Source organism: Mastacembelus armatus, chromosome 11 (genome assembly GCF_900324485.2).
Source record: "Mastacembelus armatus chromosome 11, fMasArm1.2, whole genome shotgun sequence".
Lineage (NCBI taxonomy): Eukaryota > Metazoa > Chordata > Actinopteri > Synbranchiformes > Mastacembelidae > Mastacembelus > Mastacembelus armatus.
In genome coordinates this window covers 11,269,229-11,289,148 of record NC_046643.1, presented here as the reverse complement: position 1 = coordinate 11,289,148, position 19,920 = coordinate 11,269,229, and the positions used below count along the sequence as shown (strand labels likewise).

Here is a 19,920-nt window from a genome sequence, read left to right as displayed (position 1 = left end):
ATAAAAGATGACGGATATTCTGGAGAGGCAGTTCTGATTTGAACCCAGCGTGTGAGTCACAGTTACATGGTACCCTGTGCACCCTAGCAATACAACCAAATGAGCCAAGTGAGCAGAAAAAAAGAGCTGAAAAATAGTTACACTTAATGTGAATGTGATGTTAGGTAGCCTCTCATTCTCTACTGGGTTTTTGTGATTTTAAAACAATTTTACATTGAATGATAGTTGTAAATTATTAACAATCGTTGTTCTTTGTGGGTGTTTTGGAAACAGCTTCTCTAAGAATGTTACAAACTGTTTAATGTTCTAGTAGGATACTTTTCCAATCTGCCATCTACTGTTTTTATTAAATAAAGGAAAGACAAATCAGGACAGTGTGCCCAAGTTAAAAGGTTACACAAAGACTAAGTTGCCAAATTAAAACCAATCATTTTCATCATTAACCTTTTATAAAATCAATGTAAATCAAATAATTGATCATTAATTATTTGTGTGCATTCTGCAGTGTATGAGTGTAGAGGTGAATGAAGCAGGTTTCCAGTGTTGTGTGAGAAAGCGACGCATGTCAGTGCCGCTGGCGCCCTGCTCGGCTCTTACTTAATGTTATTTGGTCCTGTCTGAAAATGTGTCTGTGTGAATACAAAAGCTTACACAGACATACACACATACCATAGAAGCCCAGAGATATTTGGTGCACTGCAAACTGACCATCAGTAGCAGCTTTCATTGCCTGCATAGCACTTCAGTGTTGACAGGGACTACTCGCACACACTTTCGCCCTCTCTTGCAGACATGATCATTCTGCTCCAGTGCATCTCAGCCCCTGCAAAGGAAACTGTGACCCCGTTTGCAGGCTAGGCTGGTTGCCATAGCAAAGCTTTTTTCTGAATATTATGGTCTGTCCCTCTCTGATTTGGTGTGTGTGTGTGTGTTCATTTTCCCTGAGCGGGGCTGGAAATGGAGCAGTCTGTCTCCTATTAGAGAATCCAGGCCTGAACCTAAAGTGTGTTTATCACTCTTTGTTTCTTTCTTTTCTCTGACATTCTCGGTCCAAGATACAACGTAAAACATCGGCTCATCTGCACTTCCTATGTTTTTAGATTGAGGCCCACGTGATGATAATACTATGCTTAATATTCATAAGAAATGCCAAGAGTCTTTTCCAGAAACACATTTTTCTCTTTTCTAAAATGGCTCCCATTACATTTATTTCGCATTCAGTCTTGTGCAGGAACATCCACCTTTTTTCAAACTGATTATAACTTATTGTTTTCATGTAGATGTAGAAAATTAGTTTGTATAATATATATATTGGTTATGTCTTTCATATGGCGTGCTGTGTGTTTTTGAATTAGTAGCTCTTGCTGCAGACAAAAATCTCTAAATACCTTTTAAACTCAAGTTGAACCTAATTGTCTGCAGTTACTATAGGGATGGATTTTCTATTGACACAAATGCCTCTGCTAGTTTACTCTGGAGTTGGAGCAATCATGAGCTTTTTAACTTAGCTTTTGTCCCAGTTTTTGCAGTGCTACTTGACATTTGTTCATTCTCACGAGTACAATATCTGAATATTTTCTATGTGTCACCTCTCGCTTGCCACTCTGGACAGTGTCACATGATCCTGAGTGGGAATGTGTGATCTTGCCAGTTCCTCTGCAGCTTACAGCAGATCAGCCCAAATACAAGCTCTCTATGCAATGTGTCTGGTCGTGCTCCTAGTTCCATGCTGAGATTTTCAAATGTAATACTTGAGATGATATCTGATGCAGTTCACCAGCTGATAAGACACCACAATGGTTTTGAGCAGCAAATTTAAAGGACTTTTCCCACTTGATGATACTGAAGTTAAGCAGGGTTTTCAAGCACTAGTATGACTGACTGTGATGTGCTAATATGACTACACACATTAAAGCTTCTTCTTGTGTTTCCAGAGAGTTTACATGTGTAATTTAATACCAGGTAAACAAATGGTGTTTATTAGTTGTTAGTCAAATGGATCTTCTTTTTGGTCACCAGATTCATACAACTAGGCTAGACAGGAGTCAGTGCTGCCACCATGTGGTCACAACTGAAAGCTTGTTTGTGTGTTTGACAGATCTGTGACAGATCATTAAACATTTACAAGACTGGTCAGATTTGTATGTTTCAGTCTGTCTTCTTTTCTCTTTAGATAAAGAAAGAAACACAACAGCACTCATTATGTTTTACCTCTCCTTCAAAGTTCTTTGTTGGAAAGTAAGAAACACTTACATGGGTTAGACCTTGGCATACTCTGTTAGACTGATATCTGATATGTTTTGCATATGTATTAAAGATGCCTTTAACCTGAACATTGATCATTTCTAAACATGATCATTAGATGAGTTTATTTAAGCTAGTCATCTTCTCTCTTCTTTTTGACTCGTCTCCAGAAATGGAGAGAGCAGGGAATCTCGGCCTGGAGTTTCCATGGCAACGCAGCCTGGTACATGGTGGAGCTTATATTTTTCACTGTGCTTGTGTGTTGTGTGTGTTTCTGTGTGTATAAAGTTGTTTCCCTGTTGTGCCTTATTTTTTGGCAGCATGTTATCTCCATGGTGATATAAGTGTTGCCAGAAGATTTTTTTTTTTTCCTCCCCATCACACCAGAATCCATCCTAATTAAATAAATAAAATTACTACAGTGAATCATTAAATCATTAAAATGAATTGGATGTCTGTATGTATGTGTACTGAACATCTTTTATGCTCTTTGCTGCTTCTTCCATTTGAGAAGCTGGTCTGTGCAGGTTGCCATGGCAACGTCATGTCTGCTCTCTTCGAATGAGCCTGTCTCTGCCCACCCCCAAACACACACACACACACACCCTCACACCCTTTCTCTCTGGTGTCTTTGCTCTGCCCTTCACCCTGAGACATTTACTCCCATGAGGTCCTGTTAGACAAAAGCTGGGATGCTAATCATGTTAACAGTGACACTCGTCAATGCTAATATCCGATGTATGAACAGGTATTGGTAACCCACTGTTGGGTTTTTGTAAAAAGTAGTTAAATTAACTAAACTGGTTATTGTATACTGTAGATTCATGAAGTTCTGTGACTGTGTTTTTACTCATATTGATAGGTAATAACAGTATTTATTCATTGTTTACATTCTTTGTATATTTCTGACAACCTGTTTATAAGTCATTTGACTTCAGTCAAGTAGGCATACCTATTACTCTCTGTGGAACAGAATTAATGCAAAAGTCCTCTAAAACAAGATAGAAATAAACGTGACTGGAGCAAGTGTTTCATCAGGTAAGATGCAAAATGTTTCTTTTCTCTGTCTGTAGGTTAAAGTTTACCGTAAAGCATTTTAGCCCAGCTTTAATATGATGGGTCTTTTTGGGTGATATTACATTTTCTCCACTGTCCATCAGATGTGTATCCAAACTCCCTCAAATAAAAGCTGATTTTTGGCATTTAAACCTCATATTCATGGCTTCGTTTCAAATCTGCTTTCCTGTATTATAGAGTCAAAACAACCCCCAGCAGCAAGTCAGTGGCCAGATACTCAGACAACACTGTATGTGTGTGAGAGACGGGGGGGGGTCAAGGCCTCAGATGGAGAGGTGTGGTCCCTCCCCCATACAATTATCACCTCTCCTTTGATCATTGCTCCATCATCCTTTGTTCTCTTGTGTATGCGGAGGGGGAAAGGGTGAAAAAATAAATGGGTTTCTTGTGTCACAGGTTAATGTAGCCATAAAATGTGTCTTAAGAGGTTGTTGATAATTGAGAGAGAGAGTGTGTAAGAGGTTGGAGACTGTGTGTTGTCAATAGTAATGAGTTTAAGTTAGCTGGTCTGGCAGGGACACAGCAAAGCCCTGTTAATATTCCTGGGGTGTCTGTGTGTGTCTCTCCCTTTCTCTCCCATCTCTTTCTCTCTCACACACACACACACACACACACATTCATAGTCCTGCCTCCGCACTGGCTGCAACACCATGATGTCACCCCTCGTCTGATTGGCTGTGAGGCTGCTGAGAGGAGGAGGAGTAATTCTGGGAGAGAGAGGGAGGTACAGAAGCTAGAGATAGAGATGAGTGAAAGAAAATGCCGGCACTTGTATGGGTGGAGGGCTTCTCAGACAGTGATGTGAGGTGTGTGTGTGTGTGTGTGTGTGTGTGTGTAGCAGCTTTAACCCCACTATGAACTGTGTGTGAGCTGTTTGTATGCATCTTGGGGTACGGCTCGATGAAGAGGGGGGACCCCAATACCACACCCTCCCAGAAGCATGAGGCGACTTATCTGCCAGCGGATCTGTGACTGTGAGTGCAGGGATGGACCTGGGTGTGTGTTAGCGTGTGTGTGTGTGTGTATAAATGTTTCACGACAGACAATGTGTATGTCTGGTTCTTGACATACTCATTTAGCATTTACTGAGCTCGACACAATAGGCTCTGCTGTCACTGGGAGCATGTGGCTTGTATGTACACACCTGCATGCCTGTCATTGATTTTACGTGTTTACTGTGTGTGTAGGTAAGTTGATGTATAAGTCAAGGTGTAGGGTGGTGGCTTTGGCGCATTTTTTCATGGCTAGTTGTCAGAGCGCAACTAACATTGCTGTGTCAACAGTTTCATCTTCGACTTGTCGACTTGTGCATGTACGTGTTTTCATATATTTCCTTTCACTGGAGACACTAATATAAACACTTCCAAAATGCTGTGCCGGTTTTGCAAGCCTGTCTCAAGTTGCACTGCTAGCTTTGGAGCTAGCATGGTTTTTGCTAGCATGCAGATTGAAGGTTTGGGCTTTAGCGGATTCTGTCAGTCACTGGCTGTATGGGTGGACATCTTGATTGTCAGATGTGTATTTGTGCTCTTGTCAGTGATTGTATACGTGTGGATTTGCATTTTCTTCTAATCAATGATGTGTTTGTAATTAGTATTGATTCATTGATTCCTGACCAAGCTCTGTGGACTATAGCCTCTTCTCTTCTTTACTTGACATCTTTATTTATTTATTTATTTTTTTCTTCTAGTGCTCAGCATAATAATGGACTTGTTTGAATAAATAGTACAATTATTGTTTTTAGAGATCTGGTTTCAGCATTGTGTTTGTTTGTGAGGATAGATATCACTTTCATTTTCTCAAAAATCTTGGGATTTTATGTTTGCTGATATTTTATAATTCTCCTGTAGGCCGTGGATAAACCAAATGATTGTACCATTGTCTTATGGTTAGTTTTTGGAGATAAAAGATTTGCAATACTGTGTCAGGTCAATAATAACTTTCTGAATCGTTTGTCACCCAGTAGTTTGCAAAAGGTTTCATGTGGATGATAACACTCTACTCTCTCCTCTCCTTCCAGATCGTAGTTTTGAAGATGACGACAGTGTGGATGGGAGTCGTTCTTTCTCAGCCCAGGCTGCCTTCAAAGTTCCCAAAGTTCCCAAGAAGCCAGTAGAGTCTTCCTCTGCACGTAGGCCCAGTGCTACTGGTGGGAAGCTAGGTACTTAAACTTGCATGTAAACTGACCGTCAGTCCTGGTGCCTGTGCTTTCTTCATTTCCTTTTTCCCCTAAATGCACATTTACTTCTAAATGTAATTTGCCCTTCTAAACTTTAATAGCCTTGTAGACAATCCACTGTAGTCATGTTCTTTCAAGATATGGATGCAAGTTATTTGACAGTATATTCAGCATGCTCACAGAATATGGAGGGCTGTTAGAAGAAACAAATTAACTTGAGTAAGCAGATGTTCCAGTCCACAGTGACACACTCCCTCTGCGTCTCCTCAGAAACCTAATACTCTTCTCATATTCTTATCAGCAGAGTAATATTTGTGCTCATATCTCAGGGCTACAGAAGATGTCTTTGAAACAGTTTATATCTTTGCCCTGCTGTATAAGGTTGGGGGTTTCTGTTTGCTTTGTCTTTGTATGTATTGATTTTTCCCATCTTTCTTTCTGTCTGGAGCAAGCTTTATTCCCACGATCATGCTGTCAACTCCTGCTGCTGTAGCAGTGTCCACAATGTCTCACTTGCTCTCATAGGTCTAAGTGTTATTTACAAGCAAGCACTTGTAATTGTTCTGCTGGTTGGAAACACAAGACTGTGATCTCTTGTCATTTGGTTTATTACAGTCGTATTGATTGTCAATCGTCTGAAGCCAACTGCATGCTGGGTATTTTTTCCACACAGAACTACAGTTTGACCTTGTTAAGTTTAATATGATGAAAAGGATAAGACCTGACTTTACCTTTCAATAGAGTTTTCCATAATGGCAGCGATGTGAGGCCCTATTGTCTGAATTTGCATTTAGATGACAGTACACCCACACAGCTTGGCAACACCCCACAGCAAGACTCAGACAGAAGAGTTATTTAAATTTTGCCAGTAACTCACTGTAACAGAAATGACTGACAAATACAAGAAGTTTAAAGCTGTATTGGGAAGGATCAGGGCATGATCTCTTTAATGTGGCAAATGGTCCAGTACATTTTTGCCCGCACTGTTAATCACTATCAGATCAGTATATTATCTCTATCTCTATATTACAGTCTCCCAGATTTGTTTCCCCAAGTAATAAAATACAGGTGTTGGTTAAATGCATTTAATGCCAGATAATAGTTTATGATAATATACTTTTGTCTGAAAAATTTTGTCTCTCAGTTGTGAAAGCATCAGCTATCGACATAACTGTAATTATTATTGCAGCCATAACTGCTGGCTCTCATAACATGACGTTAACCTTTCCGTTTCATGAAGTTGGCAATAACAGTAATTGAAAATGGTGATGAGGTGCTGTTTGGTGGTTTCTCATGGCTAGGCTCCTACCCTGTTACCCTCTGAAAGTCACAGAGGATAGAACCTACAACTCACCAGCTGGGTACATCGATGTTTCCCACATTTCCAAGGTGCATGTAGAGTTTAGATATATGACTTTATGCTGTAGCTTAATATGAAAATAAACTCCAGGGGGAAAGGAAAGGATACATTTCTGCTGACTCTCCTTTTATGCCGAACCCCATCTCCAGCCAGTCTTCAGCCTCTTCTTCTCCTGTAACATCTTCTCTCCAGCTCATCTCACTGTCTCGTCTCATCCTGGTAGCAATCCTGTCTTGTCTCTCATCCTCTCGGGCTGCCCTCAGTTGTTGGGTCCAGCCCCCAGAGAGATATGACTGACATGCCCATTACTGCCAGGAAGTCTATTAGAAACACAGGATGCTCCCATTGCCTAAAGTGTGTTTATCAGGGCTGTCTGTATTTCTGTGTCCACAATTTTGTCAGTTAAACCAGAACACAAAACTACACAGGGCACATAAGAATATATTATAAATCCACACACACATACATTAATTGATTTTTGCTTTGTTTTTTTTTTTCAGTATCTAAGGAAAGTGCAGGGGCAGTTGATGAAGAGGATTTCATTAGAGCCTTTACAGATGTCCCCACTGTCCAGGTACACTACACACACAGGAGCAGACTTTCATCCTTTTTAATAACAAAGCTATTCAGGCTATCAGGGTAGGACTGAGACTTCTTCTGCCCTTCAAATGTTTTCTCTGTTTCCTTCTTTCCTTTTTCCCTTCACTATCTTTCCATACAGATCTACTCAACAAGGGACCTTGAGGACAACCTGAATAAGATCCGTGAAGTCTGCTCTGATGACAAACACGACTGGGACCAGAGAGCCATCGCTGTCAGTATATTCCACTCCAGTAGTCTCTTTAGCTCAACTGTAACAATAAAAGATTATTTATTGCAGTTATTTTTATCATGAATGTTGTCGTTTGTGTCATTTTTTTTCTTTTCTTCTACAGCTGAAAAAGATCCGCTCACTGTTGGTGGCAGGCGCACCCAACTACGACTGTTTTTACCAGCATCTACGGCTCCTGGATGGAGCCTTCAAACTGTCAGCTAAAGACCTGCGCTCACAAGTGGTCCGGGAGGCTTGCATCACTGTGGCGTGAGTGTTTATTACAGATACTTTCATCACTGGACAGTAAATTTCACAAAATTAACAAAAACATACTATACACTCCATTTGTTACCCATACATGATTTGGACATTGCTCAATGTATTGTTAATACTGTTATTTGTCCACAAAGCAGAAATGTCACTGCAAATTTTTTTCTTTAAATAGTAATTATTGTCTGTGTATGCTTGTAGGCACCTCTCATCAGTGTTGGGGAATAAATTTGACCATGGAGCGGAAGCCATTGTTCCCGTCCTGTTCAACCTCATCCCCAACTGTGCCAAAGTCATGGCCACCTCCGGTGTGTCGGCTATTCGCATCATCATACGGGTGAGATTTGCAAACATATAATGACCATTCTGCAGTTGAATTTAGCTAATGTATGGTCAGTGTGAGTACCACTGCTGTTTGTTGGACTTTTCTTAAAGCCTCCCTTTCACATTGTTCACTCACTGCTTTCTGTCTTCTCTTCAGCACACACACGTCCCCAGGCTCATCCCCCTGATAACCAGTAACTGCACATCCAAGTCTGTCGCCGTTAGAAGGTGAGACTACAGACTCTACAGTGATGAACAGCTTAGAGTGGAAATCAGCAGAACTCAGATAATACATAGCCACAAAATCCTAATTTAATATGTTTATGATGACACTCATAAGTCAGTAATTCTGTGTTGATGTAACTGATGGAAACATCTCGTTTCCAGACGCTGTTATGATTTCTTGGACCTTCTGCTACAGGAATGGCAAACCCACTCACTAGAAAGGTGAGAATGGATCAGAGCAAAAGCATGACTGCAGGATTCACATTAGTGTGGTTTGCAAAGCATACAACATGTTTCAAACATGTTTTGTTGGTTCTTTTTTTAACATGTTCACTCTGGTTATTCACACCTTTTGTGTGTGTTTTGCAGACACACGGCTGTTCTGGTTGACAGTATTAAGAAGGGAATTCGAGATGCCGACTCGGAGGCCAGAGTAGAGGCCCGCAAGTAAGGCACATACAGGCATTTCTTGAAATTATGTTATGTGGAAGAAAAGTAGCATGATTGTTCTCATATCTTTTTTTTTTTTCTTGCATCGTCACCTTATTACCCCCATCTCTCCCTTTCCTCCTCTTTTTTTTATCCTACCCTGTCCACCTACGTTCTTTTATTTTCTGCTGTCTCTCTCAGGGCTTACTGGGGTCTGAGGAACCACTTTCCAGCAGAGGCCGATGCTCTGTATAACTCCCTGGAGCCATCATACCAAAGGACCCTTCAATCCTACCTGAAGACTTCTGGCAGCGTGGCTTCACTTCCCCAGAGTGACCGCTCCTCATCCTCCTCTCAGGAGAGCCTCAAGTAATATTCAGCACTACTCCTCCATATACCTTCACACTGTTTGTTAGATATCTTTCCTGTACATGGATCAAGTCTCCTCAGTTGACTTGTTTTTCTCCTCTAATATCTCACTTTGTCAGCTTGTCAGTCGTACACATCAGTGAAGGAAAATATTTTAATAAATGAAACTAGACTGAGCACTCACCTTTCCAAAGACAACTTCACCTGCAAGTGTTACATTTTTCAAAGAGTCAAAGAATTTTTTTCCCCAAAATAAAAGCCACATAGAACACATATTAGAACTGAACAGTTAGAAAGTGAACTGAGAATTATTGTCAGTAAATAGTAATGGCAGTAGTATTGCTAGTTGAACTAGTCCCTCACACACCCATCACTATACTTTTATTTTGAAAACTGCAGTTTTATATCTCAATTTGTATCTGTGTTAATTTGAAGTAGCTGCCTTAAGCTTTTTAACGGGACCTCTGTCTGTAGAAAGCAGTGTAATTTCACTCCATACTACTACAAATCCTGCACCTGTTTTGTCATTGAGGAAAAAAATGGAAAATGAAATAAATTTGTGTTGTACACTGACCTACTTTTCTCCCTCGTCTGTTAGCCGGCCGCTGTCTTCTAAGTGGTCAGCAGCTCCAGGGCGAGGTGAGTCAGGGACACACACACAAACACATACAGCGGCAGATAGCAAGCTCTCAACACATGTCATGTGCTCTCACTACTGCGAAAACACACATATACTGTGTCACACACTCATACATAGGAACTTCAACAAAGTTCAGCCCCACCTCAGAATTACCATCCTATTCATTTACATCTTGCCTGCGTCCATTCCTGTACAGTCACACCTATTTTTACGTTAAAACACACATGTGCGCCCAATTGCGTATATGTGTCTGGCATTTTGTGTATTTCTGTTTTGGTATCAATATTGTGTATGTGTTGTGTGGTGCCTGCATGTGTTTGTGTTGTATATATCCTTTCATCACTTCCCACCCCCTCTCCAATACACTCCTCCTCCTCCTGTCCTATTAGTCACTGCGGGTTCAAAGGGTGGGGTGACTCCGGCCTCCCTGCAGCGTTCCCGTAGCGATGTGGATGTAAACGCAGCAGCAGCCGCTAAGTACCGGCACGTCGGACAGGCCAGGGGAGCGGGCCGAACGGCCGCTGGCTCCTACTCCTCATTGGGTAAGGGCCCTGTCAGTCAAATTAGACGACTAATCAGTGCAGGAATGGGTCAGCATGTGATCACCAGGATGTCAGAGGAGTCCTCAGCTGTCAGCTTAAAGGTAGCGCTGTTCAAGTTTCTGACAGGTGGAAACACAAAGTTAACTTCACATCAAGCAAAGTTCAGGACAACCTTCTTCACAACAGTCTATAAGGACGAACATGCATAGTCACACTTCAGTGGCCTTTCTCCCCTCCCTTCCTGCTGCCGGCTCATTGCCTGTTAATGTATCCTGTGTGTTGGCCATTCTTTGTGTGCATGTTCTACAGATAAATATTGTCTTGTGTGTTGGTTTGTTTCTGTTGTTTGTTTTTTTTTTTTTTTTTTTTTTTTTTGTTTTTTTTTTTTATTATTTTGATCCTTACATCTGCATGGTTCTCTGTTAAATAGATGTTGTTTTACTAATATGCACTGTTTTTTTTATTCTCCTGTTTCTCTTCTCTACCTTTTTTTTTTTTTTCTTTTCTCTTACATTTTCCTACATTTTTTAAAAAAAATTCATTTTCATTATTTTTTCCTTCTTACTGGAAATTTCTGTTCAATTTTTATTTCCCTACTCTTGGATTTCTTTTCTTTTTGTATCTTTCACTTTTAATCATTATTTCTGTCATTCCTTTTTTGTTTTCCTTTTCATTCCTTTTCTCTTTTCCACCTTCTTTCTGTCTCTCTCTGCTACTAAAGATGATGCCTCTGATAAAACGGATGGTAAGATCATCTCACTCTGCTACCAGCAACAACGTACTCGTTTTTTTTTTTTCTTCTCCTCTCCTCACTTCACCCCAGCCCTTATTAAGGCCTTTTGTTGCAGTGTGCGGCCACAGCGCCCCCTGCTGCCAGCCTTACATTCAGCCCTCATTTGTACAACTGTCATCACATCATGACTCTAATGAACTTCATCTCTAAGATCATCTTTGCTGCATTTTAATCTTATTTTTATAACAGAAATTGTCTAACCATCAATTATTGATGTTTTGCTAGGATATTTAAGATCTGTTTGAGTATTATATATGTTAGGTGAAATGTGATATTTACACATGAACCTTTTTTGTTTGTCTGTAGGAACCAGGTCAGACAATGGTAAGATTGTGGTTAGGTGGTTGTGTTTGTCCTCGCTTTTTAGGGATGTTCTAGTTGGAGTGTTTTGATCCTGAGAGTTTCAAAATCTTTTTGTTTTACATAATAAATCCAACCTTTATTGTTATTCTGTCTTTGGTTGTTTTCTTAGAAGTACATATGAGCTGGTATTTGACTAGAGAAATGGTTTAATCCAAACAGAAATTACAGTTAAGCAGATTTGATGGTGCACTGCATGAGATGAAATAGTGTTAAGTGTGTTGCATTTAAATTCAAGGTGATCAATCAATTATTGGATCAATAGAATATAATTGGTGACGATTTTCACAATTTAAGAATTTCTTATAAATTAATTTTTAGTCAATTAATCCAGAAAAAATATCAGCATTTTAATGGATAATGTAAAAAATAGTTGTTTGCACTCAGTTGCACTAACAACTCAACCAATCACTGACTCTCATAGAGCTACTAGTTTTATCAGATCAACTGAAGCATCCCTGGTGGACCTATCTGTGTGTGCACATCGCTGAACCTGAGCATTTAGTTTAGAATCGGGCCAATCGGCGGCATCCAGTGTTGTTTTTGTCAGCTGTAGTGCTTATTAGATTTTGGGTTCTGTTTGGCTGCAAATAGTTTGACTAAATGTGTTAGTGTTGCAAGTATTGTATTCTTACAGTTTCCCCTCTACATACAAACAGGGCGTGTACGTACCAAGCAGCCCCTGTCCACTGCCAGCAGTGTGTCCAGCCAGGTGGACTCACGAGGACGCAGCCGCACCAAGATGGTCTCCCAGTCACAACGTATGTACCACCTCACACCCTCTGAGCACAGAGCAAAATGTAAACCAAGCTGACTGAAACATTCAGTGAAGTCCACTCACAAAATCACACATGCAGACACAGAAATGGTATGGAGTGTGTGTTTGTAGGTTACCAGGCCCTTATTTTGGAGTCTTTTTACATGTTGCCTTCACGGTGACGATAAGCTCCATGTAAATGTTTTTGTGCCTTCAGGTTCCGACGAATCCGATTGCACACCAGGTATTCTGTTTGTCTGTCAGAGAGTATGTATGTGTTTCTTTGTACCACAGTGGGAATGGTGGCCCACCTGCTATTGCTCTCATTCTGACCAAGGTGTTTTGTGTAAAGAGGTGTGTGTGTGTGTATATCTTTGCATGCCATGTCTTATCACTGAGGATGGTGTGGTGGGCAGTTTATTTCCACTGCTCTAGCCTGGCTCTGGCTGTCATTAAGTTATTTAAAATACTTATATACTGTAAGAAGTGTAACACAAACGACTAAGCAAGCTACACTCTCACTATACAATACGATTGTAACTGCTTTCCAAGAATACTAATATGTTGCTGTGGCTGTCTAGGAGACCAGTTTAAAGGTGCAAAGTGATTGGACACAGCCTACTGCACCAAGCAGGTCTGGACATTTGGATAAGAGACCAAATGAATGTTGTTTCATCATGAGTTCAAAGCCAAATCTCAGAACAACAGATTAACAGAAAGAGAGGAAATGGCAGCTGCACAGAGGGTTAGAATGATTTTTATACATAAATGTGTGTGAGCGACTGTGTCTGTATCTTTTTGAGCATATTTTCTTTGGGGTACTTTCTTTTCATCATTGTGAACAGACTTTGCTTCATATATTTATGCCAGCTCTCCCAACATGCACGCTTCTCCTGGGCTGTCATCTGCAGCTGGTTATATGTGTTTGTTTAAGCAACACATCTTCAATACTTGTTTTCTCTTTTAATAAGTGGATTTATTTAATCAAAGTTCGTTCAGCTTTGTTTTCATTGTTACTATAAAGCACAAGGATGCGCTCCCATCATACGCTGTGTTCTAACTACCATGACGCTTTTGCGCTAACACCCATAATTCATCTGGTTTAATCTGCTGTTCCTTCCCCCTCGCCTCTGCTTTCCCCCTCCTCCCAACCAATGGGCTTAATGGCTCAGGATCTCAGTCTGCTACCCCCGTTGGTGGTAAGATTACAATGCTACTTCTTTTTACCCGCTCTCTTTATCTCTGCTGCTTATCCTTTGTTGCACTTACACCCTCTTTTCTTCACGTACACCCAAAAGGGTCACTTAAGGCTCCTCCCACTCTGTCTGAGGCATGCTGGGACCTGTAGGCACAGACTGACAACATGGCTGTTCTGTGATCATGCTAAACACTCTGCTTTGAAAACCTTGTGTTTACGCACTCTGCTGTGTGTCTGGAAGGAGCGGAAGTATTTCTGCCAGAGTTAAAAAGCCAAATGTAGTTACAGTATGAAAGTAGATCCACAATGTATAGGAACAAAAGGTGGAATTCAAAAATAGATCCAGAAGATTTATGTTTGCAATTCAAACTTAAACATGTTCCCTTTTTGTTTAGTATGCACCTTCTACACAGTACATCTTAACCTAAAGATTGTCAGAATTTTAAAATTCACACAATTTTGTAATTTGCCAGGTAAAATAGTCTTGTAGCTTGACAAAATGGAGGCTGCAGTTGGGTTTTAAGTGCCAACTTGGGCATTATGTATCTATAAACATGGGGGAGAGAGGAAATGAGAACTGACTTGGGAAGATAAAGTAAAGAAGAGGTCATGTAGGTCAAAATTCATTTCAGTTCAATTTAGATATTTTTGTCTGTTTTATATTTGTTTAGCAGGACTTCTGTTTAGATTTTTCACCTGTCATTTACATCAGTCTATTTAGTTCTGTGTGACTAGGTACTAGAACAAAGAAAAACAGATTTTGAGTGTGTGTGGATTTAGTTTTTGTGGGATAATGAGAGCAAGAGAGTCTGGTCATTTTCAGCGAGTTGAGCTCCTTCATATGTTTAGCACTGGAGTGTATTTCCCAGAAGTCTGTTCATTCACTTAATGTTCAGCTCTGCAGAGCAGCGTTGTGGTAATGTGAGTCACTGTAGAAGATACACTGTGAGCTTTGCACTTGGAGATGGGATGTAATGGGGAGGAGAAATTGAGACCTGCAACCTCCAATTACTACATTTTCATTATGCACAAAAACCTATTCACATTTATCTTTAAAAACTAAAAGAGCTGTCTTTAAAACTTCACTTTATTTAATTTATAATTTATCCATGTGAAAGATTTTGTAGGAATAGGTGTCAACACTTCATATCTAATTCATCGCCCAGTGGTTTTCAACTCTCCTTGCCCCAAGAATCCTTTTTCCACTGCCATTCGTTTTAACTTATGAACTGTTATACCATTTACCAGAGTGTTTGTGTATTAGTGCCACTAGTTGAAAGGCAGTAGAAACCGTCAGCTGTTTGTCTAGAAAAAGATCCTCAAAATCATTTTTTTTTTTTTTTTTTTAAAGTGTTCACTGTGATATGTTACTTGTTGCCTGAATAAGGCTCTGACTTTACTTTCTTTTCTTTTTGTTGTGTCGTCTTCTTTTTCTGCATCTCTCTGAAGCTGGCAGTCGGAGTGGCTCTCCAGGCCGTGTGCTGACCAGTACAGCTCTGAGCACCATGAGCTCAGGGGCTCACAGGGTGCTGGGTAGCGCCAGCGGGGATGGACGCAGGCGCAGCCGCATCCCCCGCAGCCAGGGCTGCTCCAGAGACTCTTCTCCCACCAGGCTGTCAGTTGGTGTGTAACTTCAACATTTAACTAAATAACTGCTTGTTTTTATGCCCTTAGCTGACCAGTGGTTCTCTAGATGTTTGGCAGTGATGGCTTACAAGCAGCACACAAAACCACCCTGAACTGTGCATAGGATAAACTGTTTTCCTCTCTCCTGCTCCTTGTCCTCCATTTCTTCCTCTCCTCCTCTACCTTTTCTCAAATTCCCTCCTTCTTGCCTCTAGCTCCTTCCAGCATTAGTTCAATTCACAACGGAGCAAGCAGAGGAGGTAAGGCTCTGACCTCAACCAGACCACCCTGCTATCCATCATTCCCCCTCTGTCTATTCACACCCTCAATTTCTCTCATCTTTAAATCCTCCCTTCATCCCTTATTCCTTATCTCAATCCATCATGACAAATCTCACCATCTCTACCACCATCCAAACCCCTCCCTCGAACTGAAGCTCCTCCCTAAGCATCACCAAGTCCATCTGTCTAACCTGTTGCTGACTTCATGGCTGCATTGATCTGGTGATGGGTGTTCGTGATCAGTCCTTGCATTATAAACATACCCCTCCCGTTCTTTATTAACCTCTTGTCATTGGCTGATGAGCAAACCTTCTTGCTGGACCAGCAAAACTGCATCAGGGCTTTGTAATTCTGTTAGGCTGTAATTAACCCTGATTAGCTGGATAGATGCTGAAACCGATGAACAGAACAATGAATGGCGAAGTCGACTGCATTACTAATGGATGAAAACGCAGATCCTCCCCTCGCCTACCCCACAGATTGCTCAATCACTTTCCTTTTTCGTGTGTGCCTGAGTGTATGTAATATCAGACTGTGAGCCCAGCTGTCCTGTCCTTCTGTGAGGTGCATCTCATCTACAGCTGATATAGTCAATAATTAGTCAGTTTTTGAAGTTAATGTAAGCTTTTGAGCCAAAATACCAAATATTTAGGTATCCAGCCTCTCAAATGTTGTTTTTTTTTTCTGTTTTTAATAGTAAACAAGTGAACATGGTGACAATCCCTGGTGTGATGGGCAAAACAATAATTTGATGTCACTTGAACTCTACTAGATGGAGATGGATATTTTTCAAAAACTTTTTTTAGACTACATGACTAATGTCAAAATAACGTCAAAAAACAAGCCTCAATATCATCACTTGTCACAGCCCTTCATCAAAATAATGATTAAGAATAATGATTAATAATCATAATTAAAATAACTGTTGGTTGTGACCCTTGTTCTTGTTTGAAAATTAGGAAAAAAGTAATTAAAGTTTATTGAGATGCTGCCTCATGGCTGGTGGGCTGTGCTCATATTCTTTCGTTTGTGTCAGTTTGTCATTCTTACCTCTACTGTCTTATTCATGTCTTTGTCTGTGTGTCTCTCTTCTTTGTCACTGCTCTTTGTATTTTTGTTGTCCTTTTTATGTTCCTTCCCTTCGTACTTTGTCTTCTTACTGTCACTTTTCATTCCTCTGCTGCCCTTTCTTTCCCTTGTTTTCTCCTTTTCCTCTGCTGCGGTGTGGCGTTGTAACCCGGGTGGCGTTAGCTCGGGGCAGTCGTATCCCTCGGCCCAGTATGAGTCAGGGCTGCAGCAGAGAGGCCAGCAGGGAGAGCAGCCGGGACACCAGCCCCGTACGCTCCTTCACTCCCCTTGGTGAGTAGCAGTAGTGGGCAGACACCCAGGAGACATGAGTAGTAACAACAGGAAGAGTGTAAGAAAAACCAAGGAGACATAAATTGATATTTAAATTCAGTATCTGATTTGAAAAATCTCAACTGTTTAAAAAGTTGAGGGTCTTTAGAAAAAGAAAAAACTATCAGTGGGATGTGTATGCATGCTTCCAGCCTTTCTTTCTACTTTCACACCCTGTTCAGTTAGTGTGAGGGTTGTACGTGTTTGTTGTGTGTGCGAGTGTTAAACACAACGTGTGTTTTAATTTCGGTTGCAGCAACGCGGAGCTACTCTCGCTCCACCGGAGCTCTCCACACACCTGATGCTTTTGGGGCTGCAGGTGAAGGCTGAGTACATCTATTTCTCCGTACCTCACCCCCTTTGCCTTATTTATTTACTTTACCAGTATTTGTTCGCTTTGTTTCCTTTTCATTCTCTGCTCATTCTGTCATGTACTTTGTCAGCAACTGTCATTTCTTGTCAGCCTCAGTTGTTGTATTTTCATTCAAATGTTTATTTTTACATTCTGCTCCAGGATGTCGAAACTTCCAGTGGAATTGCATGCTTCCGCTCATTCAGTTGCCAGTTCACAGCATTTTCCAGATCTTACCAGCTCCCATTTGTTTTCTTTATTTAGCGCTGCCCCATTTCTGCGGACACACCAAGACGTTTTCCTGTGTTTTATGTCAATCATGCTTTCTCCCTCCAGTGGCACCTGCAGTGTCACTTAACAAAACATCACATCAACTATTACAGGGTTGACTAATGGGAAGTGTAGTGTGTGGGTTGAATAATTGTCCGAGAATGGATGAAGAAAAGAGTGGTGATGGATCGACTGTGGATAAGTGTGAGACAGGCGGATGAGTAGGGGAGAGAATTGCTGAACTTTAGTCTCTTATTTTGATTTTTTTTTTTAACTCCTGTACTCTGCTATCCTTCTTTCTGTCCTTCCTCTTTCCATCTCTATCTCTATCTCTCTCTCTCTTTTCAGGATCAGGATTTGGCATCAGTCAGTCCAGCCGTCTCTCCTCTTCAGTCAGCGCCATGAGGGTCCTCAACACAGGCTCAGACGTAGAGGAGGCTCTTGCAGATGCACTGGTATGTAAATGCATGCATATTTGCACGGAAACAAATCGACACCAAGCAACTCTGTACACAGTTCCATTTAGCTGTCATCATGTGCAGCTCACCTCTCCCAGAGTGTGTGTCTGTGTGTTAACTAAACCCCTGGTTCTACCTCTGTTTAATGCCGTCAGCTGTTGGGAGACATGCGGTCTAAGGTCAGCATCTTCTCCTGCCTCTTACCTGTGTGTTGTGTGTGCTTAGCGGTGTTTGTGTTCAATCAGTGCATGTTTTCTTCCTGAATCCTTTATTATTCTGCTCCATTATGCACTTTTTGCTCCGTCTACAGAAGAAGCCAGCACGGCGGCGGTACGAGAACTACAGCATGTATTCTGATGATGACGCTAACAGTGATGCATCGAGTGCCTGTTCAGAAAGATCCTACAGCTCCAGAAACGGAGGAGCCATCCCGACCTACATGAGGCAGACCGAAGATGTGGCTGAGGTTAGCAGCTGTACAGCTCAATGAACCCCAGAGTCATTAGCAAAGCAAGAAGTATCAAAAAGACATTGCACACATTCTGAAAGTAGAAACAAAAAGCAGCATCAATCTGCATCTTGTCTGTTATCCAGGCAGTTTTTTTGTTAGCAAAAAGGAAATGTAGCACCATTACCGCAGGAACTGGATCCTTTCATTTGAATGTTTGGTTGACTCAGTTGTTAAATCTGAAAATTAGAAAGCTATATCACTTCAGTTTGGCCTCAGTAGTTACTTATTTCATTGCATCCCTCATCTCAACTGGTCTTTCTGTGTGTCTATATTTGTGGTTCTTTCAGGTGCTGAATCGCTGTGCCAGTGCCAACTGGTCTGAGAGGAAAGAGGGACTGTTGGGTCTCCAGGCACTGCTGAAGAACCAGCGCACCCTAAGGTCAGGCAGAGAGCAGGTGGACGTGTTTTTAAAAGCATAAACTGATCGTTGGTTTTCATTTAACTGTTTTTGTTTTTGATCTGCAGTCGAGTAGAGTTGAAGAGGCTGTGTGAAATCTTCACAAGGATGTTTGCGGACCCTCACAGTAAGGTATGAGAGCATGCAGTGCAGGTGCTGAAGCAAACACCATTTATAACACCAAGGCACATAGTTTCATCATTCACTCAGTTTGATTTTACTTTGGTTCCAAATACTTTTTATCCCACCACCCTTCACTGTACCGGATTCTGCCAGATCAAGTAAATTGTTGCATCCATTTATGAGTTTGACGTCTATGATGTTAAATGTTTTTACCTAGATGTAGTCTTGTAGTCTTTGCCTTTTAAATGTGTTACGAGTCAGACCGTATCAACAGGTCAATATGTATTCTTACACATACACACACACACACTTAAACTTAAAAACAGGCATGTAGAGCGTGCGATGGACTGATTTCTAACGGCATGCCACACCTGAGTTTGCGTGTGACCTCAACCCTTTCCGCCGTCCTGTGGAATTGCTCTGTTTGGCAGCCAGTCCACTGGCTGAGCCCACTGCCACCTCCCTCTTTCCCCTCCCTACCTGCCATCTGAAGCGACAGCACTCATTGCACATGCACTAAAACACACACACACACAAACATTTGGGCTGCCAGCTCCTCTGTCTGACTAACCAGCTGCGTTTCGGCCTCTCTAACACCACCAGTTATCTTTCTGCGTTTTTTTTTTTTTTTTTTTTTTGAATGCCCATTTCCTCACACATGTCGTAAGATGTGTGAGCTTCTCCCCTAACCCCCGTTTTGACGTTTGACGATTTGATGAATTTCAGCGAGACTCCGGCAGGGTGTACGGCACGGCAGAATCCGGTATAAGCTCAGCCTCCTTCAAGGTACTGCATCTCACCATGGATCTCTCTCCTGCCTTCCTCTGTCTATCCCACACCAGTCCCACCTCTCCCTTTTCATCTCCCATGTTTCTCAGCTTTTTTTTTTTTTCTGCTACTCTGCCTCAGATTTTTCCCATTAT

General features: G+C 41.3%; 1 protein-coding gene across 30 annotated transcripts in view; it reads left to right on the top strand.

The window, feature by feature from the left end:
• The window catches only part of clasp2 (cytoplasmic linker associated protein 2), a 45,019-nt gene that overhangs the window by 16,754 nt on the left and 8,345 nt on the right, over positions 1-19,920 (top strand). For 2 of the 30 annotated variants that reach the window (XM_026300998.2, XM_026301015.1), the window contains 24 exons: positions 5,342-5,482; positions 7,361-7,434; positions 7,582-7,674; positions 7,796-7,941; positions 8,146-8,281; positions 8,426-8,496; positions 8,656-8,715; positions 8,863-8,940; positions 9,124-9,291; positions 9,890-9,930; positions 10,321-10,473; positions 11,573-11,590; positions 12,286-12,387; positions 12,601-12,627; positions 15,031-15,204; positions 15,423-15,467; positions 16,740-16,847; positions 17,143-17,205; positions 17,857-17,963; positions 18,122-18,145; positions 18,277-18,432; positions 18,765-18,856; positions 18,943-19,006; positions 19,724-19,783. In XM_026300998.2, coding sequence (XP_026156783.1) covers positions 5,342-5,482; positions 7,361-7,434; positions 7,582-7,674; positions 7,796-7,941; positions 8,146-8,281; positions 8,426-8,496; positions 8,656-8,715; positions 8,863-8,940; positions 9,124-9,291; positions 9,890-9,930; positions 10,321-10,473; positions 11,573-11,590; positions 12,286-12,387; positions 12,601-12,627; positions 15,031-15,204; positions 15,423-15,467; positions 16,740-16,847; positions 17,143-17,205; positions 17,857-17,963; positions 18,122-18,145; positions 18,277-18,432; positions 18,765-18,856; positions 18,943-19,006; positions 19,724-19,783 — 2,201 coding nt within the window. The remainder of the gene's footprint in view (positions 1-5,341; positions 5,483-7,360; positions 7,435-7,581; positions 7,675-7,795; positions 7,942-8,145; positions 8,282-8,425; positions 8,497-8,655; positions 8,716-8,862; positions 8,941-9,123; positions 9,292-9,889; positions 9,931-10,320; positions 10,474-11,572; positions 11,591-12,285; positions 12,388-12,600; positions 12,628-15,030; positions 15,205-15,422; positions 15,468-16,739; positions 16,848-17,142; positions 17,206-17,856; positions 17,964-18,121; positions 18,146-18,276; positions 18,433-18,764; positions 18,857-18,942; positions 19,007-19,723; positions 19,784-19,920) is intronic. The other 28 variants (XM_026301006.2, XM_026301004.2, XM_033325447.1 and 25 more) reach the window with 20 other exon arrangements.